We start from the raw sequence: 24,348 nt of genomic DNA on the forward strand, positions 1-24,348 counted from the left end.
CTGTAGTCCGCCCAGGAAGCACAATGCCAAATCAACTTCCTGGAGCTTCGGCAATCAGATATGCTCTCTGGGCTTTCAGAGATTGGCTGGCTGGCTGGCAAGGTGATCCTCATCCAGGTCGTGATGTGGTATGTCATCAAGCAGGGAGGCACGAGATCATTCCTCCTGTGTCATGAAGCAGTCCAGATCTGGTCCTGGGCCATGGCTTGGTGCTCCGAGCCATGTACTTGGCTGGAACGGGTAATGTGATAGTGGACTAGTTGAATTGAGCTTTCAAGCCCCACGAGTAGTCCCTGAACCAGGCAGTGGCGCAATGGCTCTTTCGTCTCTGGGGAACCCCGGACTTGGATCGGTTTGCATCCCCTTGCAACAGCAAGTTGGCTTAGTTCTGTTCCCTGTACCAGTCAGATGGCACCCCAGCCTCGGACGCCTTTGCCCACAATTGGGGCCAGGGCCTTCTATATGTGTATCCTCTGATCCTTCTAGTGATGAGGACTCTTTTGAAGCTTCGCCAAGACCAAGGGACCATGATCCTCATATCCCCACATCGGCCAAGGCAGGTTTGGTTCCCACTCCTGAAGGACCTCTCCATCTGGGAACCGATCAGCCTGGGGATTTCCCTGGACCTCATCAGGGTCAGGGCAGGCTGCGGCATCCAAGCTCCGGGCCCTGTCTCTTACAGCCTAGATGGTTGATTCTGCGGCCCCTTGACCTCTCAGATGATGTGCCTCGGGTCCTGATGGCTTCCAGAAAGCCTTCCACAGGGGCTGAAGTGGTAGAGGATTTTGTTGTGGTGTGAGCAACATGTCCTGGAACCCTTTACTTGCTCCACTCACAAACTGCTCAATTACCTCTTCCACCTCTCAGAAGCTGGTTAGGGTGCACTTGAGTGTGATCAGAGCTTACCACCAAGGTGTGGATTTTCACCCATCTCCATGCAGCCTTTAGTGGGATGGTTTATGCTGGTTTGGAGAAAATATTCTGTTCTTGGGTTTTACATCTTCGGGCATCAGATCCCAGGGTAAGGAAGTCCTGTTAAGAGACCCTGTGTTTGGGTGGGTTTCAGAAACCCCCTAAGAGTTTCTTGCTTGTATAAAGCACTAAAATAACAAATGCCTTCATATACCCCTTTTCTGAATGGAAGATCTTTATTCCATCATGGTGGCAGTGAGACAGAGTGAGTACCTGTCGTCCCTAGTTCTAGCAAAAGCTCTCTTCCTCATTCCCATTATGGAACATCACCAGAGGCAAGCATTTGGCCTTATCACAGCATTTAGGTCCTTCATTCACCAAGGTGATGATGGTAGCCTCCAGTTTCTTATGAAAAGAGAATTATAATACTTCTTGTTCTACAACAACTGGCTCTAAAGAGTCAAATCCTTTGGGGAATGCCAGGTGGCCTCCACCAAGGGGGGGTGCAGATCCTGGATAGGTAGAAGCTATTTTGAAAACAAAATTACTGACCATCTAGATGGACCCAGGTTAATGGGGCAGAGGCAACACAGATTTAGTAAAGGAAAGTCTTTCTTTTTTTCTTTTTTCAAATTTTTATTAAGCATATTATAAGAATCAACATTTGTACATAACAGCTATCGAAATCCATCAATGGCATTTGTCACAGTATATGATCTTTAACACGACAATGTTAGATTTTTTTTAAGGCATTAACCAACACAGATAAACTATATTGACTCACCATTATCTATATTTTCAGAAGGCGTTCTGAGTCTGGTGTGTTCCCCCCCCCCCCCGAGTTTCATTTCATGATTCCTACTTCCCTGTGCGTATCAGATCAATCAGTCCAGACTCCTGGGTTTTGCCTCCCTTCCAGCAGATGGAGACAGAGAAAGTTTGACAGGCACCACCTCATAACCCGGTGTGCCACCTGCAACTCCTCAGTAATTCTGTCTCCAGCAGATGGAGATGGTGCAAACACTGCGGTTCTGAACCAAAGAAAAGAAAAAGAAGTTTTTCAAGTGGATTCTGACCTCACAGGGGGTTGGAAGGTCCTGGAGGTTACCATCCTCCCTGGTTGTAGGTTAAAGGATGAGCAGGGGTTGAGAACCCCAAATTTGCTCCTCGGGGCGCTGGGGGTGACAGCTGGTGGTCCAGCTCCCTCCTCTTCAATGAGGGTTTTTAAGCAGTCTGTCATTTCTTCAGGGAAGTATCCTTTTTTTCTTGCTTGTTTCTTCCTTCCCTCTCTTGTGCTTTTTTTTAAAAATAAAGTTTAAAAAAAAGAGAGAAAGCAGAGGAGAGGCTGCTTAGCAGGCTGCCTGCCCGGACGAGGGATTTCATGGAAGGCTGTGAATGTGAATTGGTTAACTTTTTTTTTTTTTCCCTCCTGCTTTTCGATCTCTGTGCTCTTCCCTCATTCCCTGCTGTTACCGGTGCCTGCTGCGCAGTCCGTGTCTGCCATGCCATGCCTCGAGCAAGCCGTTGCTCACGTTGCAGGGAGCGTCTCTCGAGCCTTGTGCAGGCCGGCCAATGTGTCCGCGGCATGGATGATACCCAATTTGGGTATAAGCTTGGTAGACTAGAGAGCCCACTGTTGACAAGTGCCTCAAGGTTTCTGCTTGAATATGGAGGCCTGATTGGTCCATTAATTTGCTATAAAGCAGGGCTATTGGGATAGCCCTCCTACCCTTCTTCCCTTAGTGAACGAGATGGCAGTTCAGGGCCTATTGGACAGTGCCTCAGTGGTGGATTCTATGAACAGGCAAGAGGGTACCAAAAGCACAATAATGACCAGGGAAGTGAATCAGCTGTTCCACTGAGCAGAGCAAATCTCCTGCAATTTCTGCAGACCAATTTGCAGAAGTAAATAACATCCAGGCACACTTCCTCAGCGAGGGATACATTGGATCCTGAAGATTATGGCCCAGCAAAGATACTTTCAGAAGATAATAGATCTGCAGTGCCTTCTCTGGAAAAGATGTCAAGGACGTTAGGCTCTTCAAGAAGCAAAGCACCAGCTAGATTGAAAACCTTTTTTCATCTTTGACCAAAGAATCGGCCATGTTATGGGTTCCCTCCCTGGCTTTTGGGGGGGTAGGATCATGAGGAGAGAACAGGATCACTGGTTGTTCTTTGTGCTGGTGGCTCCAGATTGAACCAGGCCCTGGTATGCAGATCTGCTAAGGCTACAGGTTGGTTATGCTTTCCAGCTCCTTGGGGCTTGAAATCTATGACATCAAGGACCATCGCTTATCGAGCATCCAACTGCATCCTATGACCTGGCCCTTGAGAGGTCACTCTTGAGTGGGAAGGCATTCTCTTCAGCAAATATCTTTACCTTATTTTTGAGGCCTATAAGAATTTCTCTTCTTTGGCCGATGGATCTATATTGGAGGATTACCACAAGAATTTGTCATTCATCTGGGCGAGCAGTTTTTTCCCCAGCATTTTATGTTTCAGCCAAGAGACTTAGGACCAAGGTCTAGCTCTTCTTCGAAGCCAAAGCATTCCTGTTACAAAGAGTGAATCGGTAGAGTGATGGTGGCTTCCCACCCCATTTTGCTATTGTTCCTCCATGGAGTTCAATGAATTCACTTCCCCTTAGGGCCTTGATTATCAGTATATATTCTGGTTCTCAGAGTTCTGGTGTCTTTCTTTTTTGAACTACTTAGTCATGCCTCCCTGAAGGTCCTCTAGTTGAGGATGGTAATTTTTTCTGGTGACCGTTTGCTCCAACAACTGTAGCTCAGGGGTGCAAGTGTTTTCTTGCAGAACTCTTTTCTCGGGCCTGTAGTGGAGTGGTTCTAGTTTTGGCTGGTTCTGAATTTTTACCTAAGGTCTTGTCTGCTTTTAGCTAATTATCCAAATAGACTGTTAAAATCATCTCTTTAATCCATTTGCTGAAGAGCTGAAAGTGTCAAAGGTCTTTTCCTCCTCTATTCCTGAACTCTCTTCTCCCCAAGCCTGACATCACTTCCCTGTTCTGCTACTTCAGATTTTTTTTTTCCACACAATAAAAAAAAAAAAAAAAGAATTATACAGACCAAAAGCAATGTTGGGAAAACTACTTTATTTTTAGAATATAAAATAAAAGATGGAAATGTTTGCCAGTGTGTGTGTGTGTCAAAACTTTCTAACTTTTGCTACAGCATCTTCCCCTGAGCTGTCATAGGAAACAGTTTGGACCTTCTGTGCCCTGTTATCTGACCTTACTGAAGAGGGAGCAACAGCATTTACAGTGGCTAGGGGCAGCAAAACCTTAAATCGGTCACTGCAGGAGCCTCCCCAATCAGTTCATCCTCCCCCCTATGGGAAACTAGGGCTTAGATGGTATCACTGACTGCCCTATCACTGTCTGTACAAAACAAAAGCTTCCTGCAGCAGTGGGGCACTTCCAGGTGTCAGTGAGATGGCTGAAGAACGGTTTCTAAAACTTAATGGACAGCTAGGCAGTTTTTCCTGCCTGGTCTGTGTGGCTTTTCTTTATTTTGCCATGAGAGTAATTTAAATGTGGCCTTTGCTTACAGGTGCTGATAGCTGCCACCATTATTGTGCACCATTCATGGATTGTGCAGTGCTGCCGTTCCATGAATCTATGTTGATTGCCAACCCATATAGTCGGCCTGCCATGGCAGTGAAGTGCTGAGAACTGGAAATCAGCACCGACTGGGTGATCAGAAGTCTTTTGTATAAGCTGTTTAGGCCACTGCAGTTCATTACGGGTAGCATGCAGGACAAATTCACCTGAGAATAGTGGGGTTTAATAGAAAGCTGTATCCATTGTGTGTGCTGTATTTCAGAGGTGCACATGACTAGTAAAGCTCATCTGGGATCACTCGAAATGTGATTGTTACGTAAATTGTTTTTCTTTCACTAGCTTCTTCGCTAGTCTGTAAACCTCTAGGAGCAGCCAAGTTAGAGAGGGAAGGATCACATGGCAGTCGCTTGTCCAGGTAATCCATATTGACCATCAGTGATGACATGCAATGCCTGGTCCAGCTGGATTCCGGTCCCTCTGAGATAATGTGGCACTGGGCTGAACATTTGGGAGCTGCTTGAAGAAATCAACAGAAATGTTGGGGGGAGGAGTGGGTGTACAGGAAGTGAGTTTTCCTGTTTTGGTTTTGCAGTTTTGGAACATTACTCAGTACTTGGAAGTATACAGCTTTTTTTTTCTAAGACATAATATTAAAAAAAAAAAGTTCATTGTAACAGAATTCACCTTAATCAACAGGAACTCACTGTGAATCAATTTAAGCTTTTAAAAAATGTTACAGATTTTTTAGATTTAGTTTATTTGTATTACATCCCAGCAAAAATATATCTGTATAAGGTTCCTACCCTCTTTGCTGTCATTTCTTTATTCAAATAGCAGTATTTCTGAACATATAACAGCAAATTCTCAATGTGAGAAAAGAGATCATGGAATAACTTTAAAAGGCTGACTTGTGGGGATAGTGCCAGAGAACTGCCCAGCCAGTGGCAATCTGGTATACCTGCTGCTCAGTGCCAGGACTCAGCAGTTCTCTGGTGAGCTATGCCTAGGATACAGCAGGCAGACTCTTCCCTTAGTTTGTTCCTGGTTCTTGGCTGCAATCTGTTACACAATAATGAATCTGTAGTCTGTTTATAATGAATGCTGGACGTTACGAAGGGTGCGCAGATAAAGTTCCAGGATCGTGCCTCTGGCTCTCCAGCAGCTCACCAATTGGTGCATCACCGTGTTAGTCTCATTCTATAATGAATTTGGGGTTCACCACGGTGGTAGTTGCACTCTGGTACAGTGGGTTGTTAACTTGCTAAACAAACAAAAAAATGAAAGAAAACATACAAATTAAATCCCAGTGGTGAAAAAAAAATCTCATTTTTGTGACGAGAGAAATCAGGAATTATAGAGAAACAGATGCTGGAGAGATGTGATGAGGTGGGTACCTCACACATGCTAGAGATGGGCAGAAAGTCACCAGCCAAAAACACAGAGACCATTATAAAGAGAGCCCCAGAGATAATGCTACTGTAAGAAAGGAAGAGAGAACGGGAGACTGCTTGAGTTGAAATCCCAGGGAGTCTTATCCTAGGGCAAGGCAGATGGGAAGGTACTGACCACAGAGAAACATGATACTAATTGGGGAAGAAGGGGATTGGAAAGCTTGCTGCCAAGCGCCAGCTGAATGACAAGAGTGTTTGGTTGTGGTGTGGCGTTTATACTAACGTGTTTAAATGTCTATGTATGCCAGATGTGACCCTAGTGTGGAACTGTACTGAGGTCTGTGAAAAAACAGATAAAGGAAACTAAAAGGTATGTGCTGAAGTGCTTGGCTAAGCTCTCATTTTGGGTTGTTCACCAGAGCCTACACAAACTCACTCAATCAACCAGTCTACCAAGGACCCACACAGCCCGACACCATGAAGAATGCTACATCCCTCAATCAACTAAATAACTCTTACCATTAGAATACCTAAGATAATATGCAACTGACCTCACATAATATACATTACACCCTCCTAACAGGCCGATACAGTAAAGTCCGCGGGAGAGCGGGCGAATGCCCGCTCTCCCGGCGCTCGCACCAGCCACTCGCCGGTGCGTGTGATTCAGTATTTAAATTAGGCCCAGCGGTAAAAACGGGCAAAGGAGGCGCTAGGGACAATAGCACGTCCCTAGTGCCTCCTTTTTGACAGGAGCGGCGGCTGTCAGCGGGTTTGACAGCCGACGCTCAATTTTGCCGGCGTCGGTTCTTGAGCCCACTGACAGCCACGGGCTCGGAAACTGGATGCCAGCAAAATTGAGCGTCCAGTTTTTGGCCCGACATCCGCGGGCCGAATTCAAATTTTATTTTTTTTTAAACTTTTTTTTTACTCTTCGGGACCTCCGACTTAATATCGCCATGCTATTAAGTCAGAGGGTGCACAGAAAAGCAGTTTTTACTGCTTTTCTGTGCACTTTCCCGGTGCCGGAAAAAATTAGCGCCGACCTTTGGGTCGGCGCTAATTTCTGAAAGTAAAATGTGCGGCTTGGCTGCACATTTTACTTTCTGTATCCCGCGCGCATACCTAATAGGGCCATCAACATGCATTTGCATGTTGAGGGCGCTATTAGGTGCTGCGGGTTGGACGTGCATTTTCCTCCCCTTACTGAATAAGGGGTAAGGGAAAACGCGCGTCCAAGAGCAGGCTAACAGTGCAGTGCGCTCCATTGGAGTGCACTGTACTGTATCGGCCTGTAAGTAAGTATACCTTGAACTTATAAACCCCTGCTGTTACTGACCCAACTGGATAACTCAGCCAACCTAGACACTTTCCTTTTCTTCCTCACCTATTAACCCCCCCCCTTACTTGTAAAAAATAGTTTATATGTTAAAACGTTTGCTGTATGTCAGAATTTTATATGTAATCAACTAACACTCAAATCTCAAAAACCACAACCCTATTGCACGACAATTTGCTAGGATGATGTTTAGTTAACCTTGTTTCACGATGCTGTAAACCGTTCTGATGGCGAAACCGAATGACGGTATACAAAACACGTTAAATAAATAAATAAATAAAATAAACGTTTGGGGTTGGCTACGAGTGTCATCTCTTGATACAAGGTAAAGGTTCTGGTAGCCAGGCCTCATTGGAATATCATCAACATTCTCTATCCTTCCTCGTAAGAAGGGATTTCCTTTCTCAACTGGACTAAAATGATTGCTCTTTTACAGAGTTTTAGCCTCTTCAAATATCTCCAAGTGAAAGGCATTTTAATCTGTGCTTAAGTCATCTGTTTTCTCTCCCCAATCTATATTTCAAACATTAACATTTCGCCACCAGTTCAGAGCACTGCCTTATAGAAAATGAACTCTGAAACCCTTCTAACAAATTTGCATGAACAGGAGAGGGCAATGGAGCGTGGATGACTGGATCCATCCATAGGGGCTATGACTTCCTCAAGTGCCCTAAAAATTAGCATTTTTACTGGTGAGAGAGAGTGTGTGTATGATGGTGGGGAAGGGAGGAGTGATATGCTGATAAGAGAGGTTAGGAAACTCACAAGTTGGTGGGAGGTGATGTAATTAAAGTGAGTAATCAGATTCAAATGGAAAGAAAAGTTTCAGTTGTTTCCTAGGCAACTGAGCATAGCATATAGTATTCAGGATGCCAGATAGCCGATTGAAGCTGGGAAGGTTCAGCAGGCTTCAGGCACCCATTACATTTGCAGATGTAGTAGAGAGATTTATTTATTTATTTATTTTTTGTATTATTTATTTTCAAATTCAATTACTAGGCAACTGCAGGAGAATAAGAGCCAAGGTGAAAACGAGCACGTCAAGATGATTTTTTTTCAAGACATGCTACCTCCGCCCTATGCAGTGCCAGGAAGAGAGAAAAAGATTAGGGAAGTCAATTACATGCTGTTGAAAGGAAAGCTTTGTGTTTTGCCAACAGGGAGACTCATTTGGCTGGCTTTCCTGTCCTTTGCTCACCCCGGGTTCTCCAAAAAATCTGCAGCTAGTCTCCACTCTCATTTTTTTCCCACTATTCTCGTGCCACACCTCTCCTCCTTAACGTATATATTGACCAATGGCTTCCAACTACCCACTTTTTTTTCCCTACCAGTTTCCTTCTGCTCCTTTGGAGCTCAGTTCAGTCAGAACAGTCCTCTTTTGTGCTGTAGCGTCATGAACATTCTTGTACATCTACCCAGGTTTTTTGCCCCCATTTTATATCTCCCTCCCAACTCCCATGGCTAGGCCATTGCAGCACCGGTCCTGGGCTGGAAGCCATGTCCCTGGTCTCCTTCCGGAACCTGCAAGGGTGGGCTCTCCGTCTGACTACTAAGTGTCGCTACGCCATGATGAGCGAAGCCGGCTGTGAACACTACCTCTGTAGCATTGCTATAACCTGGGAACTTTAGCGTTTTGGTCACCCTGTGCTTGCTGTTCATCGGGCAGGGCAAGAGCAGGGGAGAATGGGTGTCTGCTTTCGCTCTTCCACCGCCCTTTGCTAATTCACACCCACACTCACTCCTACCCCTTCTCTCCCCCTGCCAGGGATGATCGCAGCACTCTCCTTTCTCTCGTGCTTCCATAAGTCACAGTTCGCTCAGTGAATCTTCAGCTGAAACTCACAGCTGCGGGCTGAATTATGTCTGTTCCAGCCCTTGCCCTACAGCTTCTGCCTTCATGTTGCCTGTAGCGTCTGCTCCAGACTCGCCTCTTCCTTTTCTGATCCCTGCAGGGGTTGAGGTCGGAACAGACTCTGTAAAGTAGAAACAATTGCTCTGATCCCTTCTCCAGCCCCTCCCTTCCTGCCGCCCCCCCCCCCCCCAGGCCTTCCTGAAGGGGAGTGGCTGGAGCAGTAAACAGAGAGGGCTGGAGCTTTCTATTGTTTCCCTGGAGACGCAGTAATTGATACAAATTCTCAGTCTCCTAGTGAAATCTAGAGTTCCCAGATGTCAGCATTGCTGGCCTGGGAATCAAATGCAGTCCTCTGCATGGCAGCTCACAGCACTTGTTGCCCCTCACCCACCAAGTTGACCCCCAAAATCCATGCTTAACAGTGTTGTCCAGGGTTCGGATCATCTTTGCCTAATCTTTTCTCTCCTTTTATTCCCCCTTTTGATGCCCTCTTCTCTCATCAGCTCATATCAAATAGGCTGCTTCACAGTTTTGGGCCTTATGTGTCATTGCACCTAATCTGTGGAAGAAACTCCCTCCTGTCATCCAGGACCCCCTTTGTGGATTATGTTTAAATCCAAGTTAAAGACCCAATTTTTTCGAGCTCACTTTTGGTTAATTCATTAATTAGTATTTCAGCCATGGGTTCTATTAATATGTATGTTCAATAAAACATTTAAAACATTTATGCAGTGCTTGTCTGCCATCTATGTAGACCTTAATGTCTTAAAGCACCTTTAGGGATGCCTGATAAATACAAAAAGAAAGTCCTTATTGCATTGATGGATTGTACTAAGCAACGTTGTGATTTGGTGGTCAGGGGAAGCCTGCACTTCTTTTGCCCAAGCTTTTTACTGTTTCATAGTATGCTATAGCATGTCCATGGAAAGCACTTTACAAAACAGACTGAATATTTATTATCCGATTCTAGTTGGTTCTTATTTTATGTAGATTTGAAAGATGAAAGGCTGAGTTGTCTTCAACATGTGAACCCAGGTTTGCAGAGAAATCGCAGGCCTCAGTGGACTTATCCGTCCAGCTGTTATACAGTTAAACTCAAACTTAAGTAGAACCTTATACCAAGAGTTACAGGGCCTCAAAGTGCTTAAAATTCTTAGAGGCCCAATAATAGTATTCCTTAATTATAGTAAAACTGAGGCAGAGGAAACTAGTGACTTGCCTAAGATCACAGTGACCAGGGCAAAGGTGAGACTTCAACCTAAGAATTTCTCATTCCGAGACCCAAATTCTAACCACTACCAACAGGGCCTGGCTAAATGGGAGACTTCAACTTCCAATGTTATCAACCCATCTACTTTTACTGACACTGATTTTACTGCAGGATGAGACTTTGTTTAAAAAAAAAACCCTTCCTGACCTCATTCCATTGCACATTTTTCCTCTCTTTTTCAAATCGCGCATACTCCCTCCGGTCGTAGACTTCAATAGTGATGCGGTATACGATGATGAGGAGAAGGCCGATGAGCACGATGCCCAGAACCAATCCCAGGATGATGTTCCGTGTCTGGTCAGCAGTCTCTGGGGTTGGAAAGAAGGAAAGGTAATTGAGTAAGGCTGTTCAGTAACCCTGCTTCGGTAGGTTGGGAGCAACACTTCCACAGCCCTTCCAGTGTTCAAGAGGCACAAAGACCGCACTCAGAAGTCTACATGTATGGAATTCTGTAGTCACAAAGAAGCTTTTCACATTGGGGCAGCCATTACTGCTGCAGTCCCACACACTGGAGTGGAAATACCTGTTGCTTACCTTGCTTAGCTACCACTTTGATAAAGACTTTTCCCCCTTCCCCCTCCTTGATCTTGAAGGTGATGACTGCATCCTCTGCCTTCTCATTGCACCATCCTTCACTGTCATCCTGTTTCGGGACCACCGACACGTTGACTTGGGTGCATGAGCTCTGGCAGTTGTCATGCAATGGTCCGGTCTCAAACGCTTTGCATTCTGCACAGTCCCTGCAAATGACAAAGTATTACACCCAAGCTAAAGTGACTGGCTCATGTGCATGGAAACATCTCTGTATGTGTCCAGTCATCATTTTCTGTTTCACAATCCCAACTTGGTAGAAATACCCAAAATGCTTTGGGATATGTAATAAAAAAAACCAACAAAAAAACCCTTCCTTTTTGTTGCCCAAAACAGTTACTATTTTTTCACTGTCTTCCTTTCTTGTACTAACACATTTTAAAGGGAACTTAAGATATGTTCAAATTTTGATCTGTGTATCAAACTGCAAACAACTATTAAACTGAGTTGGCCCAAAGAAAAACATCTAAAAACCCAACTGTTCCTTTTTGCAGTCCCCATAATCACTCAATATTTCATTTATTTCCAGAATCTGCTAATATGAAATACTTTATTTTAATTATTTATTAGCACTTATTAATTGCTTTCCAGATAAAATATTGTTCAAAGCGATGTACAAATGTTCAAGACATAAAATATTAAATCAATAAAATTAAAATAAAATAAAAACATACAACAACATTCCCAGCATAGACCTATCACCACCATTTACTTGTGCAGGTCAAGAACCACCTCTTGCCAAACCTGGATCACATGTTAATTATATATAGACAAATATCAATTATTTGTAGACATAAGGCACGTCTTTAGTTTCTTTCGGAATTTGGCCAAGTTTAACTCTTTTCTCCAGAGGCAAACTGTTCCATAACTCGAAATTACACTTGAAAATGATCTTGCACCCAATCGGGAATGAATACATTTGTTACAGACGGAAGATCCAAATACCACCTTCCTGCAGATCATAAAGTTCTTTTGGCAACATGCCACTGTAAAGTTTCCCTCAAAGAGGGAGAACCATAGCCATTTAAGATTTTAAATGCCAACACTAAATTCTTGAATCTGCTTCCATCCCTATGGATAACCAATACAATTCCAACAACAAAGATTTGGCTGAACTTCTTCGAGAGTTTCCCAAGACCAACCAGGCGGTCGTATTTTCAATAAGTTGCAATTTCCCCTTTAATCCCAGGGATTTGAAAGAACCAGGGCATAAACCGCCACCTTAAGAGCAAGCAACTCCAAGTATGGTTTCCAATGCCTCAGTAATTTCATTCTAGCATAAGTGTTTCGTGCAACTTGCGAGACGTGTTTTTCCAAAGAAAATTCAGAGTACAATATCACCCCCAGAGACTTTACCTGATCTTTAGGAATCAAATCTAAACCATTCAAGCTAGGGTTATCAGAGACAATCCCAGAGCCAATTTTCAACATTAAGAACCAATCTATTTTCAACAAACCACTGGGAAATGACTGGTAAGCTTGAATTTAATCTGCCCACCACTTTCTCCGAGGATTTTTTGAAATGAGCCAAAATCCGTATATCATCACCATAAGTAAACAGGGTAAAACCAAACGATCAAGTCAAGTTACCCAATGGGATCAAAAACAAATTAAAAAGCAGAGGGGATAAAGTAGAGCCATGGGGGATTCCAAAATTCACGTTTCGAGCGGCAGAAAGATTGCCTTGGAAAATAACATTTTTAAATCCTTCACCAATGCGACCAGCATTCCTTCTTTCAATAAATGATACCATATGGCAATCATATCACCCACATTATCTACACCAGAAACCTCCAAGTCTGATTCTGGTACATTCTCCAAAAATTCTCTAAACTTCAAATAATCAGCTTTACCCCAGGAATTTGAACTCAATTTCCTTTGAAACCTGCCTGGAAGAAATGTCATAATGTATTTTCCTGCAGTTTGGGAACTGGAATTACAACCCTGAAGTCTATCAGCCTTCATAACATGCTTTCCATGACCAATCTCTTTGCTAACGAGTTGCATGGAGAGACCATAAAGGCATCCGGAGGGAGTCAAAGAAATTCTAGAGCATAGCCATCTCTTATTATATCCAAGACCCCCTGGTCTGTCGTAATTTGGGTCCACCTCTGGAACTGGTAGGTGGACTCCCACACCTTCATCGCAAGGTCCAAGGTGCTCAAGCACCAGAGCCAGAGTCCTTATTCGGCCTCTTCAGCCAAAAGGACGCATGAAACTCTATGCCATGGACTTGCGTACATACACGCAATAATGGAGCGCAAGTTTTCCATTTTGAAGTGAGTCTCACGCAAATGCCGGTTGACTCCTTTCAGATCCAGAATGGGTCGAAAGGAGCCCTCTTGGGCACAACAAACTAGAACTCTAGGCTACAGCCTCATTGCGCGCATGTGCTTAAGCTTGCAGGAAAAAACCAAGCTACAGCCTAACCATGTGTCACAGGAGCCCATTCTTTCCTCACGCGGCCGACAGACAGGGAAAACGGCACGGAAGCTCCGGAGGGCATCTGCCTACCAAAGGAATTCTAAAAGCTCCACCGGTACTCGGCTCTCCTCCACTCTCTCGTAGTTCGATCAGAGCTGCGGGGAGGGGGGGGGGGCGGTTATCGCTGAGGGGGAAAACAGCCTGATAGGAAAGGGGAGACTCCCCCCTTTATTTCTTTTTCTTTTTTAATTCTGAGCTCACATCTCTGCCAGTTGAAGTCACGACCGGGCCAATAATTATGGGGGAGAGGGCACAAGCCTTCACCCCCAAGCTCTGCTTGCTTCTCTTTTTTTTTTTTTTTTTTGAGCCTAAACCTGGTCAGGTACAGAGACGTAGTCACTCAACTGAGGGAGAGTACCAGACTGGTTTTATCTCAGGAGCTCAAATCATTTTCCTCTCTTTTCTTCTTTTTTTTTTTTTAAAAACAGGCAATCCCCACTAGGGAGACGCATGTTCACCATCTGCTGGAGACAAAGGGCTATATGACAGTTCCATTAGCAAATCAGTTGTCTCCGTCTCCATCTGCTGGTAGGGGTGCAAAACCCACCGGTGTGGATTGGCCTGCCTGAGTGCAGAGGAAGTCCGTATTTTCCATCTGGGAAAAGGCTTCTCATATAAACCAGTAGTTATGTTCACACCTGGGAAATGTCTGGATTTTACCAGGAAACTCCAGGATTTTAAACAAATTGCTGGGTCTTTATCAAACACTGGAAAACTAATGTTGTATGTATGTATGTATGTATGTATTTATTTATTTATAAAACCGCTTATCGATTTCTAAGTGGTATGTAAGTGGTGCTGCAGTTGAAGTGGCTTATGCACCTGAAGTTGTCATGTGGGCCTGTACAGACAGGAAGAATGAGGAGAAATTGCTACTCCTGCTAGCATGGCTGGAAGAAGGAAGGGAGAAAGTCATTCCTGAGTCTGCTAGCACAGCCCAAGAAGAAGTAGTAACAGCACTGGCTCATGCAGCCAGAAAAATTAGGAGGGGTCCAGTTGGCTGCACAGGGCCTTAAGGAGGAGGCTGCTGTCGCCAATAGGAAGGGGGAGAAAATGACTGAATATATTAAAGAAAAATAATGTGTGTGTGTGTGTAGGAATGAGCATATGAATGACTGAGCATCTGAATGATAAAAGAAATAGAATGTGAGTGTGTGAGAATGTGTGGGAGAAAGGGGTCTGAGTGAGCATGTGTGAGAGAATAAGCAAGCATGTGAGCCTTAGAGAAAATGTGTTTAGGAGAAGGAGAGAAGTAAGCATGGGAATGTGTTAGAGAATGTGTATATGAGAGAGAGGAGAAAGTTGTGTGGAATCTTAACCACCCATGTCGGATAATGTCAGGTTGATCAGAAATCAGAAGTTCCCAGATACAGTCATGCTGCTTTTGAAGAGGAATGGGAAACCTCAGGTGTTTATTAGTAGCCAGGCTCTGAGAAAACAATTAGCCCTAATCTCCTGAATTGGATGTCACTGAAAAGCATTGTATCCTAAACAGAAAGCCATTCCCATTCGTTTGGAAATAGGTGCCCAGCAAGAGAATGGAGATGCTATGGAGAGTCTGTCCTTTAGTACAGAGGAACGGGGGCAATTAAGAGACAAGTAATGTCTTAGCCAAAACTATGATGGTTAAAGACTGTTTTTTCTTCTCTAAGGGCCAGATTTTATAACATGCGCACGGGTGTACATTTGTTCGCACAACCTGGCACGAAAAAATCTACGCCCGATTTTATAACATGCGCGCGCTGCCGCGTGCATGTTATAAAATCCAGGGTCGGCGCGCACAGGGGGGCGCACAATTGTGCAACCTGCGCGTGCTGAGCAGCCTGCCTCCGTTCCCTCCGTTCCCTCCGCCCCCCGCACCTTCCCCTCCCTTCCCCTATCTAACCCGCCCCCCAGCCCTAACTAACCCCCCCCCCCCGACCTTTATTGAAGAAGTTATGCCTGCTCTCCATCCCTCGGCCCGGTGGCTGTTCCGGAGGCCTCGGTCCCGCCCCGGAACACCCATTTTTTCAAGCCCCGGGACTTACGTGCGTCCCGGGGCTTGCGTGCGCTGCCGAGCCTATGCAAGATAGGCTCGGCGCGTGCAGGGGGAGGCAGGGGTAGGTTTTCGGGGGTTGCGCTGTCCCGAGCTGAAAAAAAAAACCCACCCCGAACCTTTAAATCTCATTATTTAGAATCCCCCACCCTCCCAACCCCCCCCCCAAACTTTTCTAAAGTACCTGGTGGTGCAGCGGGGGTCCCGGGAGCGATCTCCCGCTCTCGGGCCATCAGCTGCCACTAATCAAAATGGCGCCGATGGCCCTTTGCCCTTACCATGTGACAGGGGCCGGCCAATGGCACAGATAGCCCTTGTCACATGGTAAGGGCAAAGGGCCATCGGCGTCATCTTGATTAGTGGCAGCTGATGGCCCGAGAGCGGGAGATCGCTCCCGGGACCCCCGCTGCACCACCAGGTACTTTAGAAAAGTTGGGGGGGGGGGGGGGTTGGGAGGGTGGGGGATTCTAAATAATGAGATTTAAAGGTTCGGGGTGGGTTTTTTTTTTCAGCTCGGGACAGCCGAAAAAAAAAAAGCAGTCCCGCCGGAAATGAAGATTTCCCGTGGTTCTAGTACGAACATGATTCTGGAAATGATTCTGGAACCGATTCACATCTCTAGATGTAGTAAGACCCATGCTGAAATCAGCACTAATTTTCTGCTTTATTTTTTTTTTTGAGCACACACAGCAAAACCCAGTGGCCCCATGAGATGTAATAAAGGAAAGGTATGCAAATGAGATATGTACAGAAAATCCATACAAACCAAATACATGTGCTTAAGTAGGGGCGGATTGCCCTATCGGAGGATCGGGCATCCCCCGGTGGGCTGGTCGCTCTAATCACATAGTGTGCCGAGCGTGGCTGTGACAGAGCCACGCTCGGCAGAGGTATCTCCTGGGCCGGCCTGGGCGGCGAATCCCCAGGCCAGTCATCGGGAATCCGCCCCTGTGCTTAAGGCCCTATGTAGAAACCCATGCAAAAAAAACCACATTAATTATCAGCATGTGGAGACCCACGATTGATTCTCAGGATGAAAACTTTCCCCTTTCATCATACAGTGAAGAAGTTAGTGGTCTGGGAGTGGGACTGAACGTGGGTAGAGCAATGTCTAACCCCTTCATGATCTGACTCCGACCGCAATGGAGCTAAAACGGCCGATGCCAGTGAGCACAGGAAATGCATCAGAGATTCTTGGCTATTTAAAGTGACATGTGCTAAATTGCCAGGATCCGAGAAGCTTGACCAGGCCCGGAAGGGCATGTCCACGATCTGTTAGAGGATTTCTTAGACTGAGAACAGCCCTGCAGCTCAGCCTATAGGTGCACACCATCAGACTGGCATCCCCTAGAGCATTGTCCTCAGGCAGAATATCCGCTGCCTGTGTGACCTGCGAGCAGTTTGAGCCAGGACAACTGCTCCTCTCTTCCACAGCAAGAAACTGCCTTCACTCAGCCTTTTTCCCTGTCCGACCTCTCTCTCTCTCTTCTGCCATGCTGTAAGGCTTCTGCTGCTGTTATTCTTCGCCTCCAGACAGACACTTTAACTTAAGTCATGCCCAGGCACTAAACCCGCTTAAAAAAAACTTGCATTAACCTTTCTCCCTGCTAGTGTGACTCCCTGCATTGCCCGTTAATTGATAATTGCCTCCTCTACATTCCATTTGCATGTATTCGTGCTAAACCTGCTGCAAGCTTGTGTGCATGTTTTTTCAACATTAAATGAGTTATTACACACACACACACAAGCTCAGAAAACCACAAGCAAAAACCATGGCAGGTTTACTGTGGCTTATTACATCGGTCCCTAAGAAGACAACCCTCGAGTTGTGTACATTAAATTTGGTGAGCACTGGCTACATATCCAGTTAATTTTTGGGTTCATTAAAGATAAGGTAAAGGATAAAAAAAGATGAAAAAAAAACATACTGGAGAGAGGAAATGTCTTAATCCCTTTATTCACTCTGAGGTCAATTTTAAAAGAAGCAAGCATGCGCCCATACATGCATGTATCAGCCCACGAGCGAGGATACTCTGAAATTTTTAATTAAGAACATAAGAACATGCCATACTGGGTCAGACCAAGGGTCCATCAAGCCCAGCATCCTGTCTCCAACAGTGGCCAATCCAGGCCATAAGAACCTGGCAAGTACCCAAAAACTAAGTCTATTCCATGTTACCGTTGCTAGTAATAGCAGTGGCTATTTTCTAAGTCAACTTAATTAATAGCAGGTAATGGACTTCTCCTCCAAGAACTTATCCAATCCTTTTTTAAACACAGCTATACTGACTGCACTAACCATATCCTCTGGCAACAAATTCCAGAGTTTAATTGTGTGTTGAGTAAAAAAGAAATTTCTCCGATTAGTTTTAAATGTGCCCCATGCTAACTTCATGGAGTGCCCCCTAGTCTTTCTATTATCCGAAAGAGTAAATAACCGATTCACATCTACCCGTTCTAGACCTCTCATGATTTTAAACACCTCTATCATATCCCCCCTCAGTCGTCTCTTTTCCAAGCTGAAAAGTCCTAACCTCTTTAGTCTTTCCTCATAGGGGAGCTGTTCCATTCCCCTTATTTTGGTAGCCCTTCTCTGTACCTTCTCCATCGCAATTATATCTTTTTTGAGATGTGGCGATCAGAATTGTACACAGTATTCAAGGTGCGGTCTCACCATGGAGCGATACAGAGGCATTATGACATTTTCTGTTTTATTCACCATTCCCTTTCTAATAATTCCCAATATTCTGTTTGCTTTTTTGACTGCCACAGCACACTGAACCAACGATTTCAATGTGTCATCCACTATGATGCCTAGATCTCTTTCTTGGGTTGTAGCACCTAATATGGAACCTAACATTGTGTAACTATAGCATGGGTTATTTTTCCCTATATGCATCACCTTGCACTTATCCACATTAAATTTCATCTGCCATTTTGATGCCCAATTTTCCAGCCTCACGAGGTCTTCCTGCAATTTATCACAATCTGCTTGTGATTTAACTACTCTGAACAATTTTGTATCATCTGCAAATTAGATTACCTCACTTGTCATATTTCCTTCCAGATCATTTATAAATATATTGAACAGTAAGGGTCCCAATACAGATCCCTGAGGCACTCCACTGCCCACTCCCTTCCACTGAGAAAATTGTCCATTTAATCCTACTCTCTGTTTGCCACCTATCCCATTACTTTTTACTTTTCCTAGAAGCCTCTCATGAGGAACTTTGTCAAATGCCTTCTGAAAATCCAAATATACTACATCTACCAGTTCACCTTTATCTACATGTTTATTAACTCTTTCAAAAAAGTGAAGCAGATTTGTGAGGCAAGACTTGCCTTGGGTAAAGCCATGCTGACTTTGTTCCATTAAACCATGTCTTTCTATATGTTCTGTGATTTTGATGTTTAGAACACTTTTCGCTATTTTTCCTGGCACTGAAGTCAGGCTAACCGGTTTGTAATTTCCCGGATCGCCCCTGGAGCCCTTTTTAAATATTGGGGTTAATTTGCTAACCTCCAGTCTTCAGGTACAATGGATGATTTTAATGATAGGTTACAAATTTTTACTAATAGGTCTGAAATTTCATTTTTCAGTTCCTTCAGAACTCTGGGGTGTATACCATCCGGTCCAGGTGATTTACTACTCTTCAGTTTGTCAATCAGGTCTACCACATCTTCTAGGTTCACTGTGATTTGATTCAGTCAATCTGAATCATTACCCATGAAAACCTTCTCCATTACGGGTACCTCCCCAACATCCTCTTTAGTAAACACTGAAGCAAAGAAATAATTTAATTTTTCCGCGATGGCCTTATCTTCTCTAAGTGCCCCTTTAACCCCTCGATCATCTAACGGTCCAACTGACTCCCTCACAGGCTTTCTGCTTCGGATATATTTTAAAAAGTTTTTACTGTGAATTTTTGCCTCTACGGCCAACTTCTTTTCAAATTCTCTCTTAGCCTGTCTTATCAATTGTATGCACACATATGTTCTATGTATTAAAATGCACCAATTGCGCGTAAGTGTGCTCCTAATTTTAAGAGGTTCCTGGAGCACAGCTAGCGCGCGTGTCTTCCAAAGGACTTTGTTGGCTTTTACACACATATGTCAGCAAATTTTAAAACATGCCGTGCAAGGAACATTAATATTTTTGCAATTAGTCCATCCGTTTGTCCAGTTAATAGCGAGGTCTTTCAGACCCCTATGGTACTTCATCCTGCATGCCCTCCAGTTGACCTGGACCCCTCAGCCTGTTCTATAAGCCCTATAACTTGAGATCTACAGACTTGCTCCTCATCAGGACCAGAGTAAAGTTACTTGGATATCTAGCGTATGCACGCTGCGGGTTTAGGTTTTAAAATTCAGAGTTACGCATGTAAGCCTTGGCTCCGCTCTGGAACGCCCATGCCCCATCCGTTTCCCATCCTCCTTATTCCTCACGCGAACAGGTACTTACACACCTATTCTGTGGCTTTTATAATTCCGCATTGCTTGTGCTCAGCCCATATACACACATATGTGGGCATTTTTGCGCGAGCAATGCTTTTAAGATTGACTTGTAAGTTAACGTTCCTTCCAACCTAACCTTGGTAGATAAATTTTAAGCAGAGCTAATGGTCAGACTCTAAAATTTTAAAGCCTATAATTTGACTATATAACTGGTCTATGGCCAAACTCTCTACAACTGGTGCCCACATATATTAAGCCCCATGCATTTAAAAGACTGGATTCTTCCTCTACTCCCAGTGAAATGTGGTTTTTTTTGGAGGGGGGTTGCCATTGGACCCACAACTGAGGCTCCAGAGTTGTGTGTGTGTGTGTGTGTGTGTGTGTGTGTGTGTGTGTGTATGGTGAAGCAAGTTAGAGTGAGAGCTTGCATGCGTGTGTGTGTGTGTGGTGGAGCATGTTAGAGTGAGAGCTTGAGTGTGCGTGTGTGTGTGTCTGTGTTTTGCACCCCGCCCTGAATGTAGGAAGGGCAGGTAAGAAATGCTTTTAAATAAATAAATAAATAAATAAATAAATAAATAAATAATCAACCTTTCTGGCCTTACACCTGTAGGGGCTTCCCTCTTTCTCTGTTCGAGCCTGGTATTATGGCTGGCTACACACTCATTACTGACTTACTTGTGAAGCTGGCACGGTGTCTTACAGCCTGGGCACCGGGTACAGAACTTCTCAAAGTAGCCGTCATCACATTCACACTTGTTGCACATGCAGTGTCCATGCCCACTGCACACCACCCCATCCTCGATGCAATGGCTTGTGTCCAAGCTGCACTCACAGGCAGTGCCACTGTAGTTGGCGTTACAGGAGCAGATTCCACAGGAGCAGGTGCCGTGGTCTTCCCCTAATAGGAGGCACAAAACCAAGTCAAACACATACACCATGGAATCTAACAAGTTCTTCGATATTTATTATCTTTGCAAGTGTTGTAAGCAGCCAAAGTTCTGCATTGTTCAATATAATTAATGCAATAGAAATGCTTGATCTTATCTTCTCTGAGTTAAAGGAGGTTAATTAACTTACCATGGTCGTACAGCAGTGGAGGATAAAGGGATGGAGCCATGGTCCCCATGTTTATAAGTATCTATACTGCCAGAGTGAAAAGAGTCATTTCTACATCATGAGCAACTCTTTTGACATCTCTGAGTATGCTCTGATTTCTGCTGAATGTAATCCCTGCATCCCTCAATGCTCTCAGGAGTTAACCAGAGGAGCTGAACTGAATTATCACACTGTTGCAATAGCAGTGTCATCTCCTAGGTCATGATATTATTTATTTTTACAGCACACCATCAACATTCGCAGCACTGTACAAGCGCAGGGTGATAAAGAAGACAAAATTTCACAAAGTAAAGGCCAAGCTCCCAATCCAAAAAGCCTTACAATCAGGGCCAGATGCAAACCAAGGAACAGGTTGCGATGGCTACAACACTGAGGATTCAAAAAGGATAATACACTTTGTTTTCCTGGACTAATTTCAAGCAACCAAGAATGTCTTCTCCAGGGGATAATTTCCTCCTTTCTTTGAGGTACTAGGATTTGGTGAAAAGAATTTCATTATAAGTTTAAATTAATTAACATCTGATTGCACACAGTGGCATAGCCACGGGTGGGCCGAGGTGGGCCATGGCCCACCCAACCAGAGCTGTCTAACACTGGAGCTGCAATGCCATCGCGGGATCTCATCACTGTGTTGGCGAAGAGGAGGACTGGAGCTGCAAGGCCATCACAGGATCCCATCCCCGTGATAGCAGGAGTTTGGTTATGCTTAATGAAAAGACCCCGTGTGTGTGTGGGTGAAAATGGGAGCTTGAATGTGTGCATGTGGGTGAGAATGGGAGCCTGGGTCTGTGTGGAGGGGTGAGAATGGGAGCCTTAGTGTGTGTGTGTATGGGGGGATTAGAATGGGAACCTGGGAGGGAGGGTGTGGGTGGGAATGGGAGCCTGGGGCTGTGTGTGTGTGGGTGAGAATGGGAGCCTGAGTGTGCATGTGTGAATTAGAATGGAAGTCTGGTGGGGGGGGTGAGAATGGGAACCTGGGCGTGTGTGTATGAGAGTGAGACTGGGAGCCTGAGTGTGCATCTGTCTGTGGGTGAGAATGGGAGCCTGAGTGTGCATCTGTGTGTGTATAAGAATGGGAGCCGGGGAGTGAGAGTGAGAGCTTGTATTTGTGGTAGAGCATGTGAGAATGAGTTTGTGTATGTGAGTATGCTAGAGCATATTAGAGTAAGAGCTTGTGTGTGTGTGTGTGTGTAGAGAATGTGAGAGTGAGAGCTTGTGTGTGTGTGTGTGTGTGTGTGTGTGTGTGTGTGAGGGGAGAATATATGAGAGTGAGAGCTTTTATTTGTGGTAGAGCATGTGAGAGTGAGAGCTTGTGTGTGTGCTTATGGTACAACATGTTAGAGTGAGAGTGTGTGCGTGTGTATGTGTGTATAGAGAATGTGAGAGTGAGAGCTTGTATTGTGAGGGAGTCTATGAGAACATGAGCTTGTGTATGTGTGTGTGTAGTGTGTGTGAGAGAGAGAGAGAGAGGAAGGAAAGAAGACAGTAGGAGAAGTAACAGAACGAGAAGAGAAACCATAAAAAGGAATTAGGAAATGGCTGACAAGGAAAAGTGGGGGGAAAAGAGACTAGGACCAACTAATTAGAAAAATACAAAGATCAGATAACAAAGGTAAAAAATAAATAAATAAATATTTTGAAATTTTGGCAATTGGAATATGCCATTTTTGGGAATGTGCATTTCTTATATTTTGTGTTTTGCTCTTTCTTCAGAATTCCACTGTTCAGAGTCTAGTTTCTCAGGCTTTCTATTTTGATTTTGTCTTCATGTTTCTGTTTCTAATTTGTAGTCTTTTATTTCTATATTAGGTAAGGGTCAGTCTCTGTTTTGCCTGTGTGTGACTGAAGTGCAGTATTTCTGCTAGCGTGTAGTTTCTCTGTAGCAGTCTGGCTTGTTCTGTTATTCCAGTAGGTGATGTATTAATGTTCTAGGGTCTGGTGTAGTATTTGCATTGCTACTTTTTCATAAGGTTGCTGTTATTTAAGTCCTGAGAGTCAGTGCTGTGACTGTTTGGTATGGTAAGGTTATAGATGTCTCTCTTTTTTTTTTTTTGCAGGAGTTTGCGTTACTTCACAAAAGGGTAGATTTTCAAACCCTGGCGCGCATAAACCCCAGGAGGTGTGAGTAAGTCCCAGGGTTTTAAAATGGGGCGGTCCGAGGGCGGGGCAGGGCTAGAGGCACCCCAGCACAGCAGCCATTTGCCGCTGTGCCGGGGGATCGCGCACTGGCAACTTGCTCCTGCTCCTTGGCAGGAGCAAAAGGTACAACAAAAAAAAGTGGAATAGTTAGGATAGGGATAGAGGGAGGACAGGATAGGGGAAGGGGAAGAGAGCTTATGGTAGGGGGTTGGGAAGTTTCCTCCCAGTCCGCTCCTTAATTGGAGCGGACTGGGAGAGAACTGGGGAAGGCCCTGATGCGTTCCTGCACAATTTTGCTAAATTTGACCTCGGGCCAGCACGCTCATGTTATAAAATTGCGCATCCATGTGTGCGCGCCGGGTAGCACGGGCACATGGATACGCACGCATAAGTTTTGAAAATCTACCCTAAAATGTTTAGCAATGGAGGGATAATTTTTTGCTGAGGTAACACCAGAATTTGAATTTTTTAAAATGTTTGTAGTAATGTGAATTGTCCTAGCTCTGCTCTCCTCCTGTTCTGATGATTAATGCTATTTTATTGTAGTTATTTCTGGCTTTCTGCACTGAGGATTCATTAAAGAATACATTAAGTTTTGTTTTATTACATGATTGATTGGATCTGTTTGCTTTCTCTGCTTTTTACAAGATATACTTGCACATTTATAAACTGCAATTAATATTAAAAAATTCATACAGATTAATAAGGAATTTTTAATGCTGGTAAGTGCTTGAAATAATTGAGACAAAATGTTTTAAAGTTTCACGCATGATGCATAATGGCTGTTGCAAACTACTTAGAAAGCCATTGTAGGGGTGCAGTATATGGAAATATTGATCAATAAGAATGCAACTAGTAGGTCTCAGACCTTGCATGCCTACAGCCCACCCATGTTAACCTTGTGCCCACCCAAAAAAATCAGTTCTGGCTAAGCCACTGATTGCACAGCAGATCTCATAAGGGGTGAGTTAAGGCAGAAGAAACAGTCATAAACAGCCAGGCACCAATCCATATATTTCATTCTGTGGTGTGCCAGGTTGTCCCTGATGCCTTTACAGTGGAAGCCTATTATATTAAAAAAATGTCTTAGCTCGGCTGGCAGTTGATATAAATACAATTCTAAAGACCCTCCCCTCCCCACATGCAGACTTTTATCATTTCAATATTTATTTCATTCCCATGGC

The 24,348-nt window shown here is 44.4% G+C and overlaps 1 protein-coding gene across 4 annotated transcripts in view; it reads right to left on the minus strand.

Moving 5' to 3' along the window:
• Positions 1 to 2,196: 2,196 nt before the first annotated feature.
• ITGB7 (integrin subunit beta 7) overlaps positions 2,197 to 24,348 on the minus strand; it is a 124,736-nt gene continuing 102,584 nt past the window's right edge. For all 4 annotated transcript variants that reach the window (XM_029595067.1, XM_029595065.1, XM_029595066.1 and 1 more), the window contains 4 exons: positions 20,585 to 20,807; positions 10,879 to 11,084; positions 10,492 to 10,652; positions 2,197 to 5,753 (listed from right to left, as the gene is read on the minus strand). In XM_029595067.1, the coding sequence (XP_029450927.1) occupies positions 5,685 to 5,753; positions 10,492 to 10,652; positions 10,879 to 11,084; positions 20,585 to 20,807 (659 nt within the window). In that variant the 3' untranslated portion in view covers positions 2,197 to 5,684. The remainder of the gene's footprint in view (positions 5,754 to 10,491; positions 10,653 to 10,878; positions 11,085 to 20,584; positions 20,808 to 24,348) is intronic.

Source organism: Rhinatrema bivittatum, chromosome 3 (genome assembly GCF_901001135.1).
Source record: "Rhinatrema bivittatum chromosome 3, aRhiBiv1.1, whole genome shotgun sequence".
Classification (NCBI taxonomy): Eukaryota; Metazoa; Chordata; class Amphibia; order Gymnophiona; family Rhinatrematidae; genus Rhinatrema; species Rhinatrema bivittatum.